This window comes from Manduca sexta, chromosome 26 (assembly GCF_014839805.1).
Source record: "Manduca sexta isolate Smith_Timp_Sample1 chromosome 26, JHU_Msex_v1.0, whole genome shotgun sequence".
Classification (NCBI taxonomy): Eukaryota; Metazoa; Arthropoda; class Insecta; order Lepidoptera; family Sphingidae; genus Manduca; species Manduca sexta.
This window is the reverse complement of record NC_051140.1, coordinates 8,556,898-8,575,613: the sequence shown is the minus strand read 5'-3', so window position 1 is coordinate 8,575,613 and position 18,716 is coordinate 8,556,898. Positions and strand designations below refer to the sequence as shown.

The window sequence follows — 18,716 nt, the reverse complement described above, 5'->3', positions numbered from 1 at the left end:
ATTGTTGCTTTTAGACTTTTTCAAACAACTTTTTAAAATTTTGTCTTCATAAGAACCCTCCTCGTACTTCAAGGAAAATTATAAAAAAAAGAACTAACGAAATCGGTTCAGCTGCTCTCGAGATTTGCGCTTAACAAGACTTTCAGCGATTCATTTTTATACATATTATAGATGTGTTTATTCGATATATAACAACTTTAACATAACTTTATTTTGTTTTCATTAAAATATTAGTCAGGCACCTTATCAAGCTATGTAATATATTATTATGTATTCATTACGTAACTATTTTTAGGAGAATATCATCCTCCACCTTGCGTAAACCACAATTTACTTATGTCTGAACTGTTCTACAAACTGAACCATACTGTGGACGAAATGGCAACGCAAACTGAACAACACCACAACGAAGTTGGTATGTTAAATTTTGCATATTCGGATACGACACTATTTCTATTGATTATATGTTTTGAATATTTATATTATGTTTTAAATATGTACAAATCTTATTCATTTAATAATTTAGTATTGTTCCTTCTGAATCTGAATATGATTATATTTTTAAACATATTTGAAAATACATTTATTACAAGCATAGACAAACAAAGTACCCCTCTTCTTCGTCCGTTTTCTTATTTTCCCACACAAAAGAAAGACAATCTCCAGACAGCACTTATAAGATAGAATCTTATTAAACATGTCTATAAACGTCTCCTTAACATTGCGGGCAGAGAATTGTCCCGGAACATTACGGGTGCGGAGCTGTAATTTTTCACCCGTTTATTCACGTTACTCTTTACAAATGCCCTTAATGGCACCCCATAGGATTGTAAGGGGGACAAATCTTTGCTATAATCTTTCTATCGTATATTTTTCACTGCCAAGATATCAGAATGCATAAATTTTAGGCTGTAAATATAGTAAAATAGTCTATGGCGGATTAAAATACTTCATACAAATGTTATGGGATCTTATTATGACAAATATACAATCATTTAAATTTATCGATTTATGGAAACTTTTAAAGTAAAAGAGTAAACAATATCGGATGACTATCTGTGCATTAAACTTTATTTAAATATTTTTTTAGTTCGGGTAGTTTTCATTTTTACGATATCCAGACAATGTCTAATATCCTTTGAAACTCCTGCAGGAACTACGCCATCAGCTGCATTACCGAAACCGTGTCAACTCCCAAAATTTGCTACAGCGGTGCCAACACAGACATCTGAGTCTTTTATAAACAAAGTTAAGGATACAGGTATTTGTTACTTTGAAATATATATATTGTTTATTATCCCCTTTCTATAATCATGAAATAATACTCTTCACATTATATCTTATGTTTACCTTCCTAGAACCATGTCGAGGATGCGCATGCGCAGCGCCAAAGTATGATTGTGGAACTAGTACAAAAGCATCAAGTAAGTACTCGAGAGTGTTAAAACATAATTTTGCTTAGTTTTCGTTAATACTTATATAAGCAGTAGAAAGAGAGTGAGAACTCTAAGTGTTACGTTTGAAACTATAAATATAATATAATTTATTTAATATTATACATAATACAAATATAAATAAATCAATGAATAATAAAGTACCTATGCAAATCGTATCCGCTGAAGATTTATTTTTGCTTCATGTTAAAAAGATCTGGCGTGCGCAACGCAGACCTCGCCACATCAAAGGAATAAGGAAATTACAATATCTGCATGCAATCAAATCTGTTCGAAGCCGTCCAGGAAACAAATTCCAAATATACACGGTTTGCTTTATTTTTATCCTTTTTAACCTTAACCCTAGTAGCCTAACCTAACTTTAGAAGTTACTAAGATTAGGGCAAAGAGCATCTTTGACTGTCTTACCTGTACAGGTGTCAAAGCTGTCCTTCGATTAGAAAGCCCGTCACTTTATAAAACGGATTCGCCCCGTATATGGCGTGGGGCTGCTAGACTTATAATTATATATTATAGTTTATTATTTGCTGGTGGTAGAATTTTTAATCCTACCATTATCCGTAATATAACGTTATTCCATAAGGCCTTGTTAAAATAATTCATTACGCTATCTTTATAACTAGAAGTAGAATGACAATAGGGACTCGCAGTAGTATAAGAAATGTTACGCTTTTGGGTGGAGTTTCTGACTAGCCTTTAGGAAAATAAAACCATTCAACACATCTCGATTCAAAATAAAATCACTCAAGTGCAGTGACGATAAATTTATGTTGTCAAAATTAAGAGAAAAATTGTCTTCTTCTTCAGATCCCATAAACGATAAAATAGTATCTTTATCAAGATTGATCGGTCAGCGAGATGCCAATACAGAAAACAATTCCCATCGCCATCCAAGTTCTATGCCGTCCAGTGCTTTGAATGCTACTAATTGGATTAAAACATGTGCGTCTTTACAAAGAAGGGAATACGGTACAGTTTAATATAACATTAGTATAGATAGATATAAGTTAAAGTATTACGTAGTCAAATAAAATGTTTTCTTCCTAATTTATAATGTGAGATATTAACGCGTACCTAATGTTTTTTTTATGTCCTGCAAACAGATCATACAAATTTAAAACTAGGATACTTCTAGAATTTATAGGAATAATGTTTTTATTTACATTTTCAGCCTGTCAGTCTGTGGAAAATTGCGACAAATCAATCCTGGAGGATTTAAAACATCTTAACTCTGATATGATAACTTCCACCAGTGAGCCGTATAACAAAATTAATAATAAACCCGTTAAACATAAAGATTTCGGTAAATAAATTTAATTGGAAATATAAATGATGAAATATAATATAATAGGAAAATTGTAATAACAATTTAGAACTTTATGAAAACAAGAGTTCATAGAAATTCACACCGACAAACCATGTTTTGGTAAGAGAACAAAAAATATAGATGCAAGATCCAAGGCCTTTTAACTAAATAAATATTTTGTCAATTCCTTGACTAAATTAAAGTCACCTGCCAATATTTAGGTATTTTTCGGTTACCCGTGAAAAACAATACACAATTATTATTAATCCCTAATTAATCAGTAATCACATTTATATAACATTACAAATTACTTAGTAAAACATTTCTGTATAATAGTTTATAGCTCTTGATGAATACACCAATTATGTTCATTTAAATTCCCTGTTACAGTTATATCTACACTGCCAGCATTTACTTTATCAAGAGACAGCTTAGCAGATGTTCTTCCAATTCAAAAAGTTGTAAAATGCATCTCATCAACGGAAATTCCAAGTAAAGATCCTATCATGGTTGACCAGGCTACTTCAGGTATGAGTTGTTAATCAAGATCACTGGTCTCATATGTGAGAGTCCGCCTGGATAGGTACCACCGCAATGTCTATTTCTGCCACCAAGCAACACTATGCAGTCACTGTTGTGTTCCAGTTTGAAAACTACTGGACATAATAAGACTTAACATACCATGTCTCAGGAAGGCAAGCGCAGAGGAATACCAAATAATACTTTGTAATTCAAGGTGTTGGATGGTGTTTCTACTGTTTATGGGTGTCGTATCTCTTACAATCAGATAAACGGCAAGGTCGTCTCGTCATTCAAAGCAATAAAAAAAGAAATGTAAATAGACAGTTTTGCCTGCAAAAGGCAGTCCTTCAGTAACCAGCTTGACTATAAACGTACCCTGGTATCACAATATATGTTTTACTGTTGGGTTTTGTAGGGGCCAGTCAAATGTCGGAAATAGCCCTTAATCCCAACCCTTTTCTAATTCATATTGCTTATTATACATATTTTATAGGCAACTCCTACAAGTAAAACATTTAATTAAATGAGAAAAAATCTTAAATGCATAATGTAAGCGTTTCTTTTTGTTTTTAGATGTAGTGAACGTAAAAGATGTGAAAGAATGTACTCTACAAGCTTGTCCAGAAATATCGAATAAAGGTACGAATATTCTATTAATGTAAAACATTATATTGATGTTTGAAAGAGTATTCTTTCGCATAAGATAGTTATTTGGGTGTATTTCTTTCGTAGTTGCGGCACCAACAAAATGCGACTCAAAATTGAGTATAATATTAAAATTGAATAAAAAACGCCAACACAAACTGGTGGTAGCAATCTATACTAAATCGAGAAATGAAAAATAGGTAGGATTTGCGATTATTAGCTTTTGAGTTTGGAAAATACTTTTTTACCAATATTTTGTTTTAATGCAGCTACTGATTTTCCGGTGTCCGAAAATCGCAAGTCGGCATGCGTGTTGACGTCACGATGTCTTCTTCCAACGGCAGCGCCATATTGTTATCCTAACAGCTTCGACCAAGTTCCGAAAGGTACTATGTATTTAAAAATAAATAGATTCAATTCCCGTGTGAATAGTTTAATGAATTTACTGCGCAAACCCGAGAATTGAGAGTTGACAAAATAATAAAAGTTATTGGTTTTATTTCAAAAGCTTAATTACTTTCTTCAGAATACAAATAGACTTTGAAATATCTGTTAATGCACCTTGTAAATAAATATAAATGTACCTTGGTACATATATAAATTTTAGAAAAAAGTGAGATAGGCGTAATTCTGTGAGTTATGAGCCTCGTAATTTATGCTGCATTTGACTTTATAGTTTAATATGGCTGTTGGGGCCACGCAACAGTATAGAACATTCTCTCTGTCTTCTCTCCCGCTTAATTGCCACTGAATTTCCATTGAACTATATATGATCTGTTTTCAAAAATAAGCTAAATATACAGTGATACTTTTAAATATAATATACTTGAATTTAATGTATTTTGAATGAAATACAATCATGCGTTAAATTTTGTGCCGTAAATTAAGCTTACCTGACCTTTAAGTAACTGCCATATTTATATTATTCATCGTCTGTTTATAGAACAATTTTCCAATACTTTAATACCTAAATATTGATCTATCAATCTATTCTTAGTTGAGCTAGTTTTAAATTCTGAAGCAATCAGTAAGAGAAATCAGGACGGTTACTAAATTGGATTCCAGAATTCTTAAATGTTAAATAAGTATTTAGTTCTGTATTAGTGTTTCTGACGTTTAATTAAGACTAGTTCATATTTTTTTACTTATAATAAACATCAATGAAAATTCTCGGCGCCCAATAACGTCTATTAATATCCGTCCAATCCACATAATTTCTAATTTCTTTCTTCCAAGTTCAACAAATTTGTATAATCCTAAACCCTTCGTGTCCATAGAGGAAAATATCAATTTACCACCATAAAATTATGAGTTCATTTACGTTCATTTCTCGTTTACAGATTGTGTTTTCATTTATCGAGAGCCTCGTTGTGTCGTTTATAATCAACAAACGGATGCAGAAGTCCAAAGAAAACCATCAAACAAAGACGTCGGTGAGTTTCCTTCTAATTAAGAAAGAACTCTATAAACATAAAAAAACCTCCAGTGGTTGCCGCTAAACGTGACTCCTGAAATATGTTAGATCCTAAGCGTCTATAATTGAAAAAGTCTACATCTGTTTATAGATGATCATTCAACGATATAAAACCTCCTTTTAACAAATCTTCTGTCTACCTGGTAACAAGGTGCTTAGCACATTAACCCTACTACATCCATAAATTGCCCATTGACTATACATTTTTTACAAAATCTACGAACGCAAATCCTATTCTCATCAAAAACGTTGGACAGTCTCCTCAAACAATTTTTGTAGCTTCAGCGGTTAAGGCGGCTGCTCTTGCTACCGCATCTTAAAATCCGCCACATGTTTAGAAAACTCCATAGAGTTACCTAATTTGAGTTTACCTACACAGTACACTATATTCTATATTCCCCCCGTGCACCTGGGAGTCAGTACCTACTTTTCAGTACAAGACACGAGCGTAACTATCCATCTGCCGTAAATTTGTCTGCTAATTCTCCTTTTAGAAGTGGAACCTATAGACATACAGCATCAGACACACGTGTCAGTGGGCTCATCCATACCGTCTGGCAAGCCAATATGTTATCACAAGAAGAGCACTGACATTGCCGGAGAAGTTTTATCACCAAGAGGTGAAAATATTTGCAGAAATACTTTGTAGTCTCTATTCTAAATGGCATTAAGGTTAAATTGTTAACATCTCTTTCACATTTTCAGTTTACAAAGCACTTTACGAAACAACGAAGTTAGTGTTTAAAGAAGACTTAAGTCAATCGTTACCAATAAATTACCTTCATCAACAACCCTCATTTAGAAACGCTGCTATAAATTCTAAGCCCCTCAATACAGGTAATGTATTGTTACACTAGTGTTTAGTAACAAATAATTAATAATTTATAAATAGCAATTGATTCTCTCTCTTATGAGATCTCCGAACTCGAATGACGTAGCTTGAAACAGAGGGGCTCTACATCAAAAATTATTGGAGAGCCCTTCAAGACAGTGAGAACTTTTGGGCGCCCGCTTAGTTAAATGTAGCTATGGGTTCTGAGGGCCCCCTAAAACTCGGAAACCTTGTACCAATGATACGACAGTAGCTACGCCCCTGGTTCTCTCTATTATAAGAGACTTTTGAGATAGATACCGCCACTGTCTATTATAGTTGCCAATCCGCAACATGGCCGAAAGTGTTAACAGGGACAAAAATTCCTGCTAATGTTGAGTAGTCGCTGCGTTATCACCATTCAAGAAAGTTACTAATTTCATCATTGAATAGTATTTCAGTTTCCTTTATCACGCTTAATACTATACCTATTTTCACTGATCAGTTGAATGTTATTTGATGCTCTAATTTATCTTTAATTCTTTATAATTTCTCTCACAACCCTCAGAACCCAGAATGATGCATGGAGAAGAATTTATTTTAATTTATTTGTAATTTCTTCTAGATTTTAAGTTCACGATGGTTCAAAATCCTGAAGTTCGCTCTGCCACCGTGATGACGACACAATGCAAAAGTTTACAAAAATCACGGCATTTCGTAGACCAATCTACCCAGCCGGGTAAGTAAATTTAGTAACTCGAAAGAATGACTCTGAATCTTGCTTATTTCTATTATATAGAGATTTTATTTAACGAATAATTTATTCTCAGTGTTAAAACTCCGAGGTTCAGATTGTAAATAGTTCAAGAAAGACTGACCATAAAAATTGAATACATACAACTAACCAGAAATCTCTTAGAGTGAAATGTTTCTCATATTAATATTTTTTTTAATCAGACGACGTCGAGACTAAGGATCGAGACGTTGACGTCAATACTCAAACACATTCGGCGTGTCGGGTGTCCTTTACGGACGTAACGGCTGAGAAAGGTGATTCATGTCTATAAGTTATAAGTATCTACCTCTCATTAAGGTGCCCACCAGGAATGTGTGAGACAGCTAAGAAGAGCTCTAGGAAACATTTACAAATATAATCATTATATTTCCGACATCCCCAAGCGCAATTCTGGTGGAAAAGGGCTAGGTAACGGTAAATATTAGGACAGACTCGCTACGTATCTTTGGCAGTGCGTTGGTATTGGGAAATGTATGCCTAAAGGCATATTCTTATGTTTGTAAGTACTATAACAAAACCTAAAATAAACCCAGTTTTAAGGTAAGACGATTTGTGATATACTCCCATTTTCAATAAGCGATCTCAATTCATTTTTTGGATAAATCTCAAAGATGGATCCATCAAATCATTTTTTACATGCCTACAAGAGACTCACTTTGATTGGTTCATTCGCGGAGTCAGATTGAAGATTGAAATTGGGATCGTTTATTGAAAATGGTGGGCCCTTGCCCACAACTCTTTTCAAATTATATGCTTTTCAATATTTACCAACCGCACATTTATCTACGACTATGTATATTAGTCCACGCTACGCCACTGCTGATAATTGTCCTTAGTTCAGCGTAATAGCTGAACCATAACGGGATTCGGAGACTTTAATGTTAAAAAGGATCAAAATGCTAACTACATACTTCCAGATTGTTCAGAAGATTGTGTGAAGACTCATTTGGCAGCCTCCTGTCGCTACTACAGCAACTTGCTAACAAAGCAGATTGGTCGAGTGAAGGAAAACTGTAAGTCTTTGATCAATCAATTTTAAAATATATATATAAGTTTTGCATTCTTTAAAAATGTTTTTTTCCGCGAAATTCGAATGATTTGAATCCCATTTTACCACGAATTTGATATTACTAAGTATATGAAGGTTCTTAAAATATATGTGAAAAATATCCTGGCTAACTGTTATTGTGTTTCCAACCAAGATCATTGTGAGTTTCTTATTCGAACATTAGTGTGAAGTAGCAAAAGGAATCCACTGCCGCATTTGTTTCAGTAACAAGACACTTAGCGCCACCTACCGACACCACGTATCGATACAACCTCCGCCTTCCGAGAGTAGAAGCTTGTACTATGAAACCAAGTGCGCGCCAAGAACTCGGCTGTCAAACTAATAAGATATGTAGATATTGCGATATCAAAAAACCCACGGCATATTTATTATCGCCTACTTCAAGCTTAACAGATATCTGTCGATACGATAGGGAACATCTCAAATCCGTTTATTACATACTAAGCGCAATTGAAGGGAGAATTCGTAGACTGAAAGCGAACGTGCCTACTTAGTACTGGTCGTGATTACTAGATGTCGCTGTTTGTACAAGTGCAAAAATCCATGTGAAAAAATTGAAATGTCCAAATTGCAAAAGTTGTGATAAAAATAAACTACGTTGATTACATTTTATTGTTTTATTTAATATTTGGATAAATACAAAAGTTTGTAGGTAAACAAATAACGTAGATATTGTATGGGTTTACTTTGTTTTGCAAATGAGGTTAATGTATCGATAATCGTAAAATAACACATCTATCGAATACGTCCTATTCCGTTTGACAATTAAAACTTTATTCCGAAATGCGTAATTATTTCAACATAACTATATGGTATTATTCCAGTGCCGTTTGGCGTAAAAATACAAACAAAATTCGATATTTCGGATAGTCGATTATCGATGCCACGAAACCAAGTCATAAGCTCACACATAAACACTTATTAAATACTCTACATAGTACATTCATTTATGGAGTCCATAAAACACGTTAAATAGGAAACATTGCCATTATAATTCTCGATTCTTTCAACAAGCTAACTACAATATACAGTTTACCATAGAATATATTACAAGATTATTATTATACAAAAAGTATTTACAAAAATTATAAGTAAAATTTATCGATAGTTTGCTATGTCTCATTACGGCCGGTCTCAATAACGTACAAACCTATAACTGGAGTTTACTATCACAACTCGACGGTAAAAGTTACACTAACTGTTACTGCTGTTTCATTATAAATAACTGAATGCTTGTCTCAGTACAAGTAAGATAACACCCGTAACTCTAGTGAATACCTGCCAAAGGTTTTTTTTTTTTTTAAATATGTTTGAAAATTTTTCATGTTTTCAACTACAATATTTTTAAATGACTTAACGTAAAGAAGTTTATTTCATAAATGATTATAACAATCTATGTTCATCTTTGGCAAAAACGAAACATCAATGACAGTAATCATATTCTACCTTACGATAGATAGGATAAAGTATTCTTATCTTAGCTTATAAAAACAGATAACCACCTTCAATAAGCTCAATTGTTTGTAATCGGACAGTAAGATATTGACACCGGCTGTTTACTAATTAAAGTTCGTTATATGCAGAGTTAAAATATTATATTTTTATTTGTGAATAAAGCACTTAATAAAATGTATGAAATTATGTAAACATTATCATTGTTCTTATAATTAGGCTAATATTTTTGCTGGTAAGGAATATTATTAACATGCAAATGTTTAAAGATATCAACTGTTTATTAATAGTTATTTATTTAAATTATGCAATTAAAAAGCTCCACGGAATGCTTAAATAAAGTCAGTCAAGTAACTTACAAATAAGTTAACGAAGTAAAATAGTAAAAACCGTAACAAAAAACCATCTAAATGAAGGTTTCAATATTCGATACAGATTAAAACAATCAGTTTTAATACTTTTACAAAAAGCAATAAAATCCATTTTTCATCAGCAATAAATCTATAAGACAGTAACAAGTAATATGTAATTATGCTAAATATTACGGATCATACACCAATAAAAATATAGAGTAACCACGAAAATAGATAAGAAAACAACATTAACCATAACAAAGTCAGCATTATAAGGTTCTGTTTCACAAGTTTCAAGTAAGCTTTATTTGACAATTATCGTATTAAACAACTTATGTAGATAGTACGATTTTTATTACTATTTATTTTGGAGCATAGATTAGGGCCTGACTTTTGAATTTGGTCGGCTTATTTAATGTGACGAGTACCATTTACTCACAAGTTGTGAAACAGTCCCCTATTCTTTTAAATTACAATACTTAATACATCTTTGTGAGTGATATTTCGAATTACTGAATAATTTAATACTAAAAACGCCGCCTGCACAATTTTGTCCCTTTATGAAACGCTGTCAACTGAACATTTTATGCATTCTTGATGTTGCTGTATTATGTATTAATTCATATAACCCACATTATGGTTTCAATAACAGTACGAACAGGAAATTACGCATTATCGTATAGTATTAGTATAGATTAAGTTAACGTATACGTATTTCTTGATAGTTATTTGACAATACGTAATAATTTATTATGGGTACGGAACTGTCGAACATCTAGATAAAACTAGTTTTCGTTTTTTGTATAATTTTTAAACGTAAGAAGATATTGTAACTGGGTTTTCGGGCTACCCAATACCTTAGTCCGCCGCGTGACCATGAAGGCTGCAGTCTACGAAACGTCAAGAGATAATTAAAATATAAAAAACCGCGATAAAGTATGAATACTAATTTTTTAAATAAACGGAAAAAAAACCATTCGTACTGCCATACATTAAGTTTACCAATACTATGGTTACGTAATTTACCCTTCGAAGTTAACATACGCGCGTTGTTCACACTGCAGTATTTTAGTTCCAAATACGCTCACTGAGGCGCTGTTCAAATCTCCATACAAAATTTTACTTAGTTCCGTTAACTATACGATAGCGCGTAAATTCGTCCTCGAGGTACAGTAACATATTTACGTTACATTCAAAATAAGATGCAAGAGTAAAATTCCAAATTTAGAAAAGGGTCCAAAACGATGTCCTAAGACTCTTGTTTGTCTAAAATAGCTCCAAATAATGAATTCCCAAGTTCTACTATTATTTGTTTAATTAATAATACCGCTTCCAACACCACAGTAGGTTGCAAACTAGATTCCCTGTTTCGCCATCATCTATCGCTAGGCACCACATCCCACCGCTATCGAAGCGCTCGTTAAACCCTGATTATAATATAGATCTCTATACAATCCATTTTGGCACACTGACGTACCAAACCACAGCCTTTTTGTCATATCACATTCACCTCCGCAATACCTGAAAATAAGAGGATAATATTATAAATCCGTGGAAATACTGGCCAATACACTTAAGGGAGTTTGTTCCCTGAGTGCGCTACAAGTTTTAATAAGAGTGAGATAATGGTTGACCTGTGTGAAAACTAGGTAGACTGTTAGGTCGCTTGCGCACCTCTCGCGTTACCCATAATCGGATGTCACATCCTCTTTCAGCGGTCGTTCTGAGCCGAGGCCCCGACCCTTTAGAGGGTCGCCCTCATCATGGTCACAGAGCCTAAAGCACTCACCCGCAAGACCGGTATGTTTGTATAAGCCGGCCCTGCCAGGCTAATAAACGTATGTCAACGTTAAAAAAATAATAAAAAAAGACCTGTGCTCGAGTCTCATGCGAGAGAGCGCGGCGTGAAGACGTGCACGAGCGAGTCCCAGCCGCAGTCCGCCACCTGGTGCGGCCGCAGCGCGTTCCAGTCGAGCCCGTACGTGAACTCCGAGTGGTGCCGGATCGTCTCCAACGGGTCACAGCCGCGCTTCAGGTCCCATATCCTGGAATTAAAAAAATATAGCGAGTTATTGATAAAGAACCTATATCTCACCCATCGAATAGACATTGAATATGCAAAGAAACCAATATTTTTTAATGCGTTGCTTTTATAGGTTATATGAAAAATTATATACTTGGTGAATTATAAAATATATTCTAACATTACTGATAATCATACTATCCCATAGTATCAGTTTTTCTTTTATATAGGTAATTTTGATAGGTACCTTGTTGTGAAGTCATACGAAACCGCTGCCAAGACAGATGGTGCGTGTGGCGAAAACTGCACTCTTCTTACTGCGCATTCACAACCTAAAACACAACAGTAACAACATTGTATACAAGGCATGTACTAAAAAAACGAAAAGCGAAAAATGTTCTTAATTTTTTTTTCTTTAATAACTTAAACGATATGAGATATTTAGTTCAAGAGATTGTATTTTAGGCATTTACTAAAAAAACAAAGAGGGAAAAATTTAACTTAGAAATGTTTTCTTCATAACTCACACAGTCTAATGAGAGCCTGAGTTCACACAAACTGTACTGAAGAACCTTACCTTTCAGTGTAAACATTGGGGATGTGAGCCTCCGTAAGTCCCATCCTCTGACCAACCCGTCCGAGCCCGCTGTGGCTAGTGCATGAGTTTCTGTTCTACTCCAGTCACACGACAACACCTGTAAAAGTTATACAGATTATGATTTATTTATTAATTACACATTTAATATACACTAAAGGTATACATACGGACTATTCTATTACTTATTACAAAGAATTAAGATATATTTTTATTTTACTTTTTATGAGGAACAATTCTGTCCTACATGATTCTTGCGTAACTTTAACGCAGTGCACGCAATGAAACACTCAAAAGGAATAAATTTCTCCCGTTGTTGCAACAATTTTCATTGATGTTCCGCTCCTACTGGTCATAGTGTGATGCATAGCCTATTGCTTTCCTCTATAAGTGGGCTATCCAACACTAAAAAAAAATTCAATTCGAACCAGTAATTGCTGATATTAGATAACAATCAAACAGTGGCGAAGTGTGAATATAAGCTGATTCCTGCCGGCTTCCCTTTCATAAATAAAATGTAATTATCACTGCAACGATTTGCAAACTACATTTATGCATACTAATAGTACCTATATATTGTGTCGGGTTCCTTGTCGGAAAAGGTCGCCCTTCTCCACTGATAACTAATACCAATTAAACTATATTCAGACTTATGAATATAAATAAAAAAGCTCGAGAAAATGTATACCTCTGCATCATGAGCCTTCACGACAGCTGCAGGTCTCGCCGGTTCCGTACAAGTCCACAGCTTGAGATGTCCATCGCCCGACACAGACGCGAACGTCGCGGGCGAGTGTGGTGAGAACGCTGCCGTGTACACCAGCTGAGAGTGACCCGCGAACGTGCTCAGACATGCTTCTGATTCTGGATCCCACTATAATTGACAATAATAATAATAATAACCTCCAAGCCGAACGGAGATAAGCCAGGTACGCAAAAGATATTATAGTGCACAAATGTGTGCGCAATACACAGGTGCACTCTCTGTTCCTTCATTCTCATAGTACGGTGAGACGGCAAATCTGACATGATCTGAGAGAGATCAGGCCCAGAAACAACGGCTTTACGTGCTTTCTTAGGCACGGGAGTATAACACCGCCAAGTTCCTGACTCTGAGCTGCGACTGAGTAACTTTTAAGATGGAAAAACCCAGTCACAAATATTTTGCCCCGACCTGGAATTCGAACCCAGGACCTCAGCACGGTAGTCGTACTCGTACCATGTACAATTACAACTACACCACTGTGGCAGTCCAATAATTGCAATAACATTCGACAATAATTGCATATAGGATTTTTTTTTTCTATGGTATTGCAGCTTAATCGGCGTTTCCATTACGCAACTAGGAACATGCAACTTGAATAGTAGAAAAGTGAACATCCATAAAGTTGTATGTTCAGATGCAGATTGTTTTAATACCCAAGCGTGACGTGCCTGCAAGTACTTGCACAGTAGAAACGCGGCTTTAGATTTATGCTACATGAGGACATATTATACGAAAGAAAAAATCTTTTTAAGTATTAAATCAACTAACCAGTTTGATAGTCGTATCCCAGCTTGCACTGAGCAGATGAGTTCTAGGCCAGTCTACGGAGCATACTTCGCTGGTATGTGCTCGCAGCACGCGTAGGGGGGCGGCGCACCCCGCACGCCACACTATGACGGCGCCGTCGCCCGCGCCACACGCCGCTGCGCTGTCTGTCGTGCCGGACCATGTCTAGAATAATACCTACATGGATAATCCTGATCGAAATAATGGGCCGTTAAACATGTCTATCACAAAAACAAATAAATGCCGTTCTCACAATAACAAACAGTACTGTCATCCAAATTCCAGATGGATTCTCTCCATATTACACTACGTTCATAAAATTTCAGTATTATTGTCAATGAAACGTTTTGTATTTTGGCAGAATTTCGTTGATATATCCTCAAATCACTTTCAGGAACCTGAAGGTCAAATGATAATCTTCTGCTATCGATGTTTGCTATATTGACATTGTGAGAATTTTCTTGTACCAGTCAGTTGCGCTTTCCTGTTTCTTATGAATCAATAACGCAGTTCATCAGATTCAGTAAAATAAAATTGCGAATGTAGAACAAATGGTACCATTCCTCTATAAAAGAGGGAGACATACGAGTATCTAGGCAGGAGGAATGCTGTGCCTTACCGGCCGCGGCCCCTCCGACGGTCTATATTCAGAGCTGGTATATTATACAAAACTTGAACATGCGCAAATGTTGCTATCGTCATTCAAAATCGCTGGACGTTGTTTTTGAAAGTTGTGCTACGTGTAACTAGTATCGCCAGAGACCTCCTCCTCGGAGACCGTTGGTCAAGCCTTCGAGCATTTAATCCATGCGTTAGTACTATTACGAACATGCCAGTGCCAGATTGTCGTGGTCCCAGTAAGTCGGGGCCGTGCGCAATCAGCTCCAGTGAGTCGGAACTGAGGGTAGTTCGATCCCTGTGAGTCGAAACCGAATTTGTGCTGTTGCGATGAGTTCGGTGCGTCACGTGGCTATACCGCGAGAACCGGCGAGAGCTGCCCGTGGATGAACCGGCTATAGCGCAGTCGTGCCGTGACGTTGATGCCGATGTCGCTGCAGGAGTGCCGAAGGTGCCAGGCATGCGTTGCGGCATACGTATGGTAACCTTAATGGCGAATGCTGGCTGGCTAATTGGCTGGTACATGCGTTGGCGAGGTGATGCGAGACGAACGATGATGATTATCGGCTAAAGATTCCGATACTTTGATGGAAACTCAGAATAATTCCGTTGACATATCAGTTTGCACAATTTTCATGTTCTTGAATTTTTCATTCTTGATCGAACTTCAGAGTCGTCCGAATATAGGAAGGTAATCCCTATATTCATAAAATAATATATTCAAAACAGAGGAACTGACGGAGCCGCGTCGTTTAAGCTACAGCTGATTTGGTCTGAATTTTGCTTCCATATTATGCTTGCTCCTCCAACTATTTCAAACTACCCCCGTATGTTGTGGTTTTGGCAAAGGTTAGGTGAAGGTATGGGTTATTTTTCGAAATGTACGAAATATTATAAAGTTAAACTGTCCGAAATTTACTTCAATATAAACATTCACATTGTGAAAACTTTTGGAAATTATACAAGAATTAAGTAGTCTACTTAGCAAAGGAGGTCTTGTAGGTTCATTTACAATTTGGAAATGACTAAATAAAGTCGGTAATGGAATTTTAAACCTTAAAAGTAAATTTTAGGTAAACCCTTTTCAAAATAGTGGGTACCTGGTTTGTAAATTTATTTGACTATGAAGCAGTCTATTTAGATTAGGTTTGTGTTAAACAAAAGTACAATTCCAAAAAAAATACAATGATCATAGAAACCAGCATATACAATGGATTTACTTAAAAAAATTAATCCAGTTGACCCTGCTGGCAAAACTTAGATGATACTGTAAACTATAACTTGGATACAACAAACAATTTTATAATTAGGCAAACCTATTCTATCCATCAACTATTTTACCTTAAACAAAGATTGTTCATTCAATAAACAACAAAACAACCTATACAGTGAGCATAATCTATAATTATCAATGATATTTAAAAAATATAGATCTGCCAAACCCTAATATATCAATCGAAAAAAGTGTTTTTATGTGAAATGTGAAAATAATGATTAACTAACAAAATTAGGAACAAAAAAGACAGCCTGTATTAAGTATAGAATGCAAACATCCTAATTGACACAATATTATGGAGTCTTTAGACTGTGTGTCCTAGTGGCAAATATATATTTTTTTAATATCATTGGCAACTACGCTCTTCCTTAACAAAGGAGAATGCCCATCTGTGTATGGAAGTCCATCCCGAATAATTTAATTTAACAAAACAGAATGCATAACATACTTTCAAAAAAGCAACATTAATTATTTTTTTTATTGTGAAGTTTTCATTCAGTTATAGAAATTAAAAAATGGTTTTATTTAATTGAAATAAACCATGCAACAGATTCTTATCAAATAAATTGAGAAAATTTCTAAAAATATTTCATTATTTATGAATAATTTCACAAAGCCATATGATCCATTCAAAGAGTAAAACAGATTTAGGCACAATCCTATATATATAATAATAAAATATGTTGAACAACTTCTAATACGATGGAATTTACACAGGATTGATAAAGAGTATGTGCAAGCATCTTAACAAGGTTTTTCTTTGTCTTTACATTATCATAATTCATTTTAGTACAATGATATCTCTTTTCCAGTTAATATTTATTCAAACACTACAAAAGTTTGAGATTAATCTATATTCTATATATTCTCTATATTCTTATAATCAATCAATCATAGTCTTGTATATTGTTAATATTTTTTGAAATATAAATTTTAATAAGATTAACTTTATATGCATGTTATGTTATAATTTTCTTATTTATCAATTTTATGAGTACTTTTATCAATTCATGTATACTAAAACATAATACTGCAGTGAATTACAACTTTGATAAGAACAAACAAATGTAATAAAATTACTCAATTAAAGAAGGTTACATATTATAGACTTTATTTGATTCAAATAATTTACTGTATCAAAAATCATATAGTTGCTTGAAAGGCATCATATCATATCTAAGCGACAATCAGTAATTTTTTGAGTATATTGCTTTAATGTTTTGATTTTAATAAGAAACAATTCAACTATTTATTTTAAAGATATAGTTTAAAGATATCATTAAACTACTTTTAATATTAAAATTGTCCTAGACCTCCATGACCTAGATCAAATGATGCAGAAAAAAATGGTGATTCAAAATATTTATATAATTCATTTTCGGTATGTTCGTCACTTAGATATGCCTTTCAAGCATCAATAATATATAATTATTAAACTTCTTTATGAGAATTATAATGATAAGGTCTAAATACATTCACCTCTAATGACTTGCTAAGTTTGAAGAAATAAACTATAAATACAAATATAATCCCCTAAGTCCATTAGCAGTGTTGTAAGTTAGTACGCACTGTTATCCATTGTAAGGCTTCACCACAGACTCATGTGGCAGTTAAATAACAAATACATTCCCACATAATTGTTTCTGTTTAAAAATAATTCTAAAGCTGTATTCACAGAATTCATTGGGCATTTATGGATACTTGTATTCAAGTCACATATTGTTAAATTATAAAAGAAGACATAATGATAAATAATAATAAGAAATATGGGAAAGTTGTTATTAATATGCTATTTGAATATATGCCAAGACTTTCTATTGTATTACATAACAATTTAACATTTTACCACATCAGAGTTTCAACCCAAACATGATTTAAAAATTAAACGAATATCTATCAATATAATGATTTTTAGGATTTTTTAATACTGCCTGTTAGCTGTTCCAAAATTGAAAAATGAGTTTATGAAATATACTTATATTTGTTAATGTTTTGTTTCAACCAGACTTTGCAGAGTTAAAACATATTATAAAAGATTATTTTAAGTTGTGTAGACATGCTTGAACTAGGATATATATGATATGAATATTTGTTTAAAGCCAAATATAATTTCTTTATAACAATAGGTTATTCAGAAATTTATTTATGACTATCATAGTCAATTTACATTCTTCTTTCATTTATGATTCAGCTAGATATACTTAAAATATCATGCAATTTAATAAACAAGAATATAAAAATATATATTTCAATGAACTATCCAGTGAGACTGACAATAAAATTAAATCTTATTGGTATGTCTCACCACATCGAAGAGTCCGTCACTCCATTCCAACTTCTGTACTTCTATGATAGTGCTTCCATCAGGTGCCAACTCCAAGAAAAACAGCGTTCCGCCACCGGCAAGCCCGTAGTATTGACTTGTCGCAACTGCGAGGGCATCAGGGCGAGTCCTTGAGAACCGCACACTATACCCATGGCGCCCCGGCGTTAAAAACGTCGGCATGCTGATCGTATAGCTGAAGAAAAATATCAAAATTAGACCATTCAATCTTAAATAAAGATAGCAAAATTAACAAAAATAAACTCACTATAGCTATTCAATATCGATCAACATGTTTGCAAGTTTAACTAATTAGGTATTTGATATAAAAATATTCTTATTAGCTTCGTTCATGTCTTTACAATAAATTAATTAACAAATTGCAAAATAACTTTTATCCCCGTACGTCAAACACAATACCCCAAAACAAAACGTCATTCCAGTGAC

General features: G+C 34.2%; 2 protein-coding genes across 9 annotated transcripts in view; one reads left to right on the top strand and one right to left on the bottom strand.

The window, feature by feature from the left end:
- The window catches only part of LOC115445651, a 26,750-nt gene extending 18,066 nt beyond the window's left edge, over positions 1 to 8,684 (top strand). For 7 of the 8 annotated variants that reach the window (XM_030172006.2, XM_030172005.2, XM_030172010.2 and 4 more), the window contains 16 exons: positions 296 to 415; positions 1,154 to 1,261; positions 1,359 to 1,424; positions 1,649 to 1,762; positions 2,262 to 2,423; positions 2,626 to 2,757; positions 3,151 to 3,288; positions 3,856 to 3,921; positions 4,197 to 4,313; positions 5,268 to 5,360; positions 5,896 to 6,021; positions 6,107 to 6,238; positions 6,838 to 6,951; positions 7,170 to 7,262; positions 7,926 to 8,021; positions 8,282 to 8,684. In XM_030172006.2, coding sequence (XP_030027866.1) covers positions 296 to 415; positions 1,154 to 1,261; positions 1,359 to 1,424; positions 1,649 to 1,762; positions 2,262 to 2,423; positions 2,626 to 2,757; positions 3,151 to 3,288; positions 3,856 to 3,921; positions 4,197 to 4,313; positions 5,268 to 5,360; positions 5,896 to 6,021; positions 6,107 to 6,238; positions 6,838 to 6,951; positions 7,170 to 7,262; positions 7,926 to 8,021; positions 8,282 to 8,571 — 1,967 coding nt within the window. In that variant the 3' untranslated portion in view covers positions 8,572 to 8,684. Of the gene's footprint in view, positions 1 to 295; positions 416 to 1,153; positions 1,262 to 1,358; positions 1,425 to 1,648; positions 1,763 to 2,261; positions 2,424 to 2,625; positions 2,758 to 3,150; positions 3,289 to 3,855; positions 3,922 to 4,014; positions 4,128 to 4,196; positions 4,314 to 5,267; positions 5,361 to 5,895; positions 6,022 to 6,106; positions 6,239 to 6,837; positions 6,952 to 7,169; positions 7,263 to 7,925; positions 8,022 to 8,281 lie in introns of those variants that run through there. The other variant, XM_030172011.2, reaches the window with a different exon arrangement.
- On the bottom strand, positions 8,680 to 18,716 carry LOC115445653 (peroxisomal targeting signal 2 receptor). The gene is made up of 8 exons (XM_030172012.2): positions 18,538 to 18,716; positions 18,252 to 18,465; positions 14,035 to 14,217; positions 13,189 to 13,374; positions 12,483 to 12,600; positions 12,153 to 12,237; positions 11,755 to 11,927; positions 8,680 to 11,403 (listed from the first exon to the last, which is right to left on the bottom strand). Exons 2-7 carry the CDS (start codon positions 18,450 to 18,452, stop codon positions 11,768 to 11,770), a joined length of 933 nt encoding a protein of 310 aa, XP_030027872.1. The 5' UTR covers positions 18,453 to 18,465; positions 18,538 to 18,716; the 3' UTR covers positions 8,680 to 11,403; positions 11,755 to 11,767.

Excerpts from the sequence above, each read along its gene's own strand:
- LOC115445653 (XM_030172012.2), bottom strand. The coding sequence starts at position 18,452 with ATGCCGACGTTTTTAACGCCGGGGCGCCATGGGTATAGTGTGCGGTTC. Across the intron at positions 12,601-13,188 it reads TGAAGGCTCATGATGCAGAG|GTGTTGTCGTGTGACTGGAG; the intron begins GTATACATTTTC and ends TAACTTTTACAG. Across the intron at positions 11,928-12,152 it reads TCGTATGACTTCACAACAAG|GATATGGGACCTGAAGCGCG; the intron begins GTACCTATCAAA and ends TTTTAATTCCAG.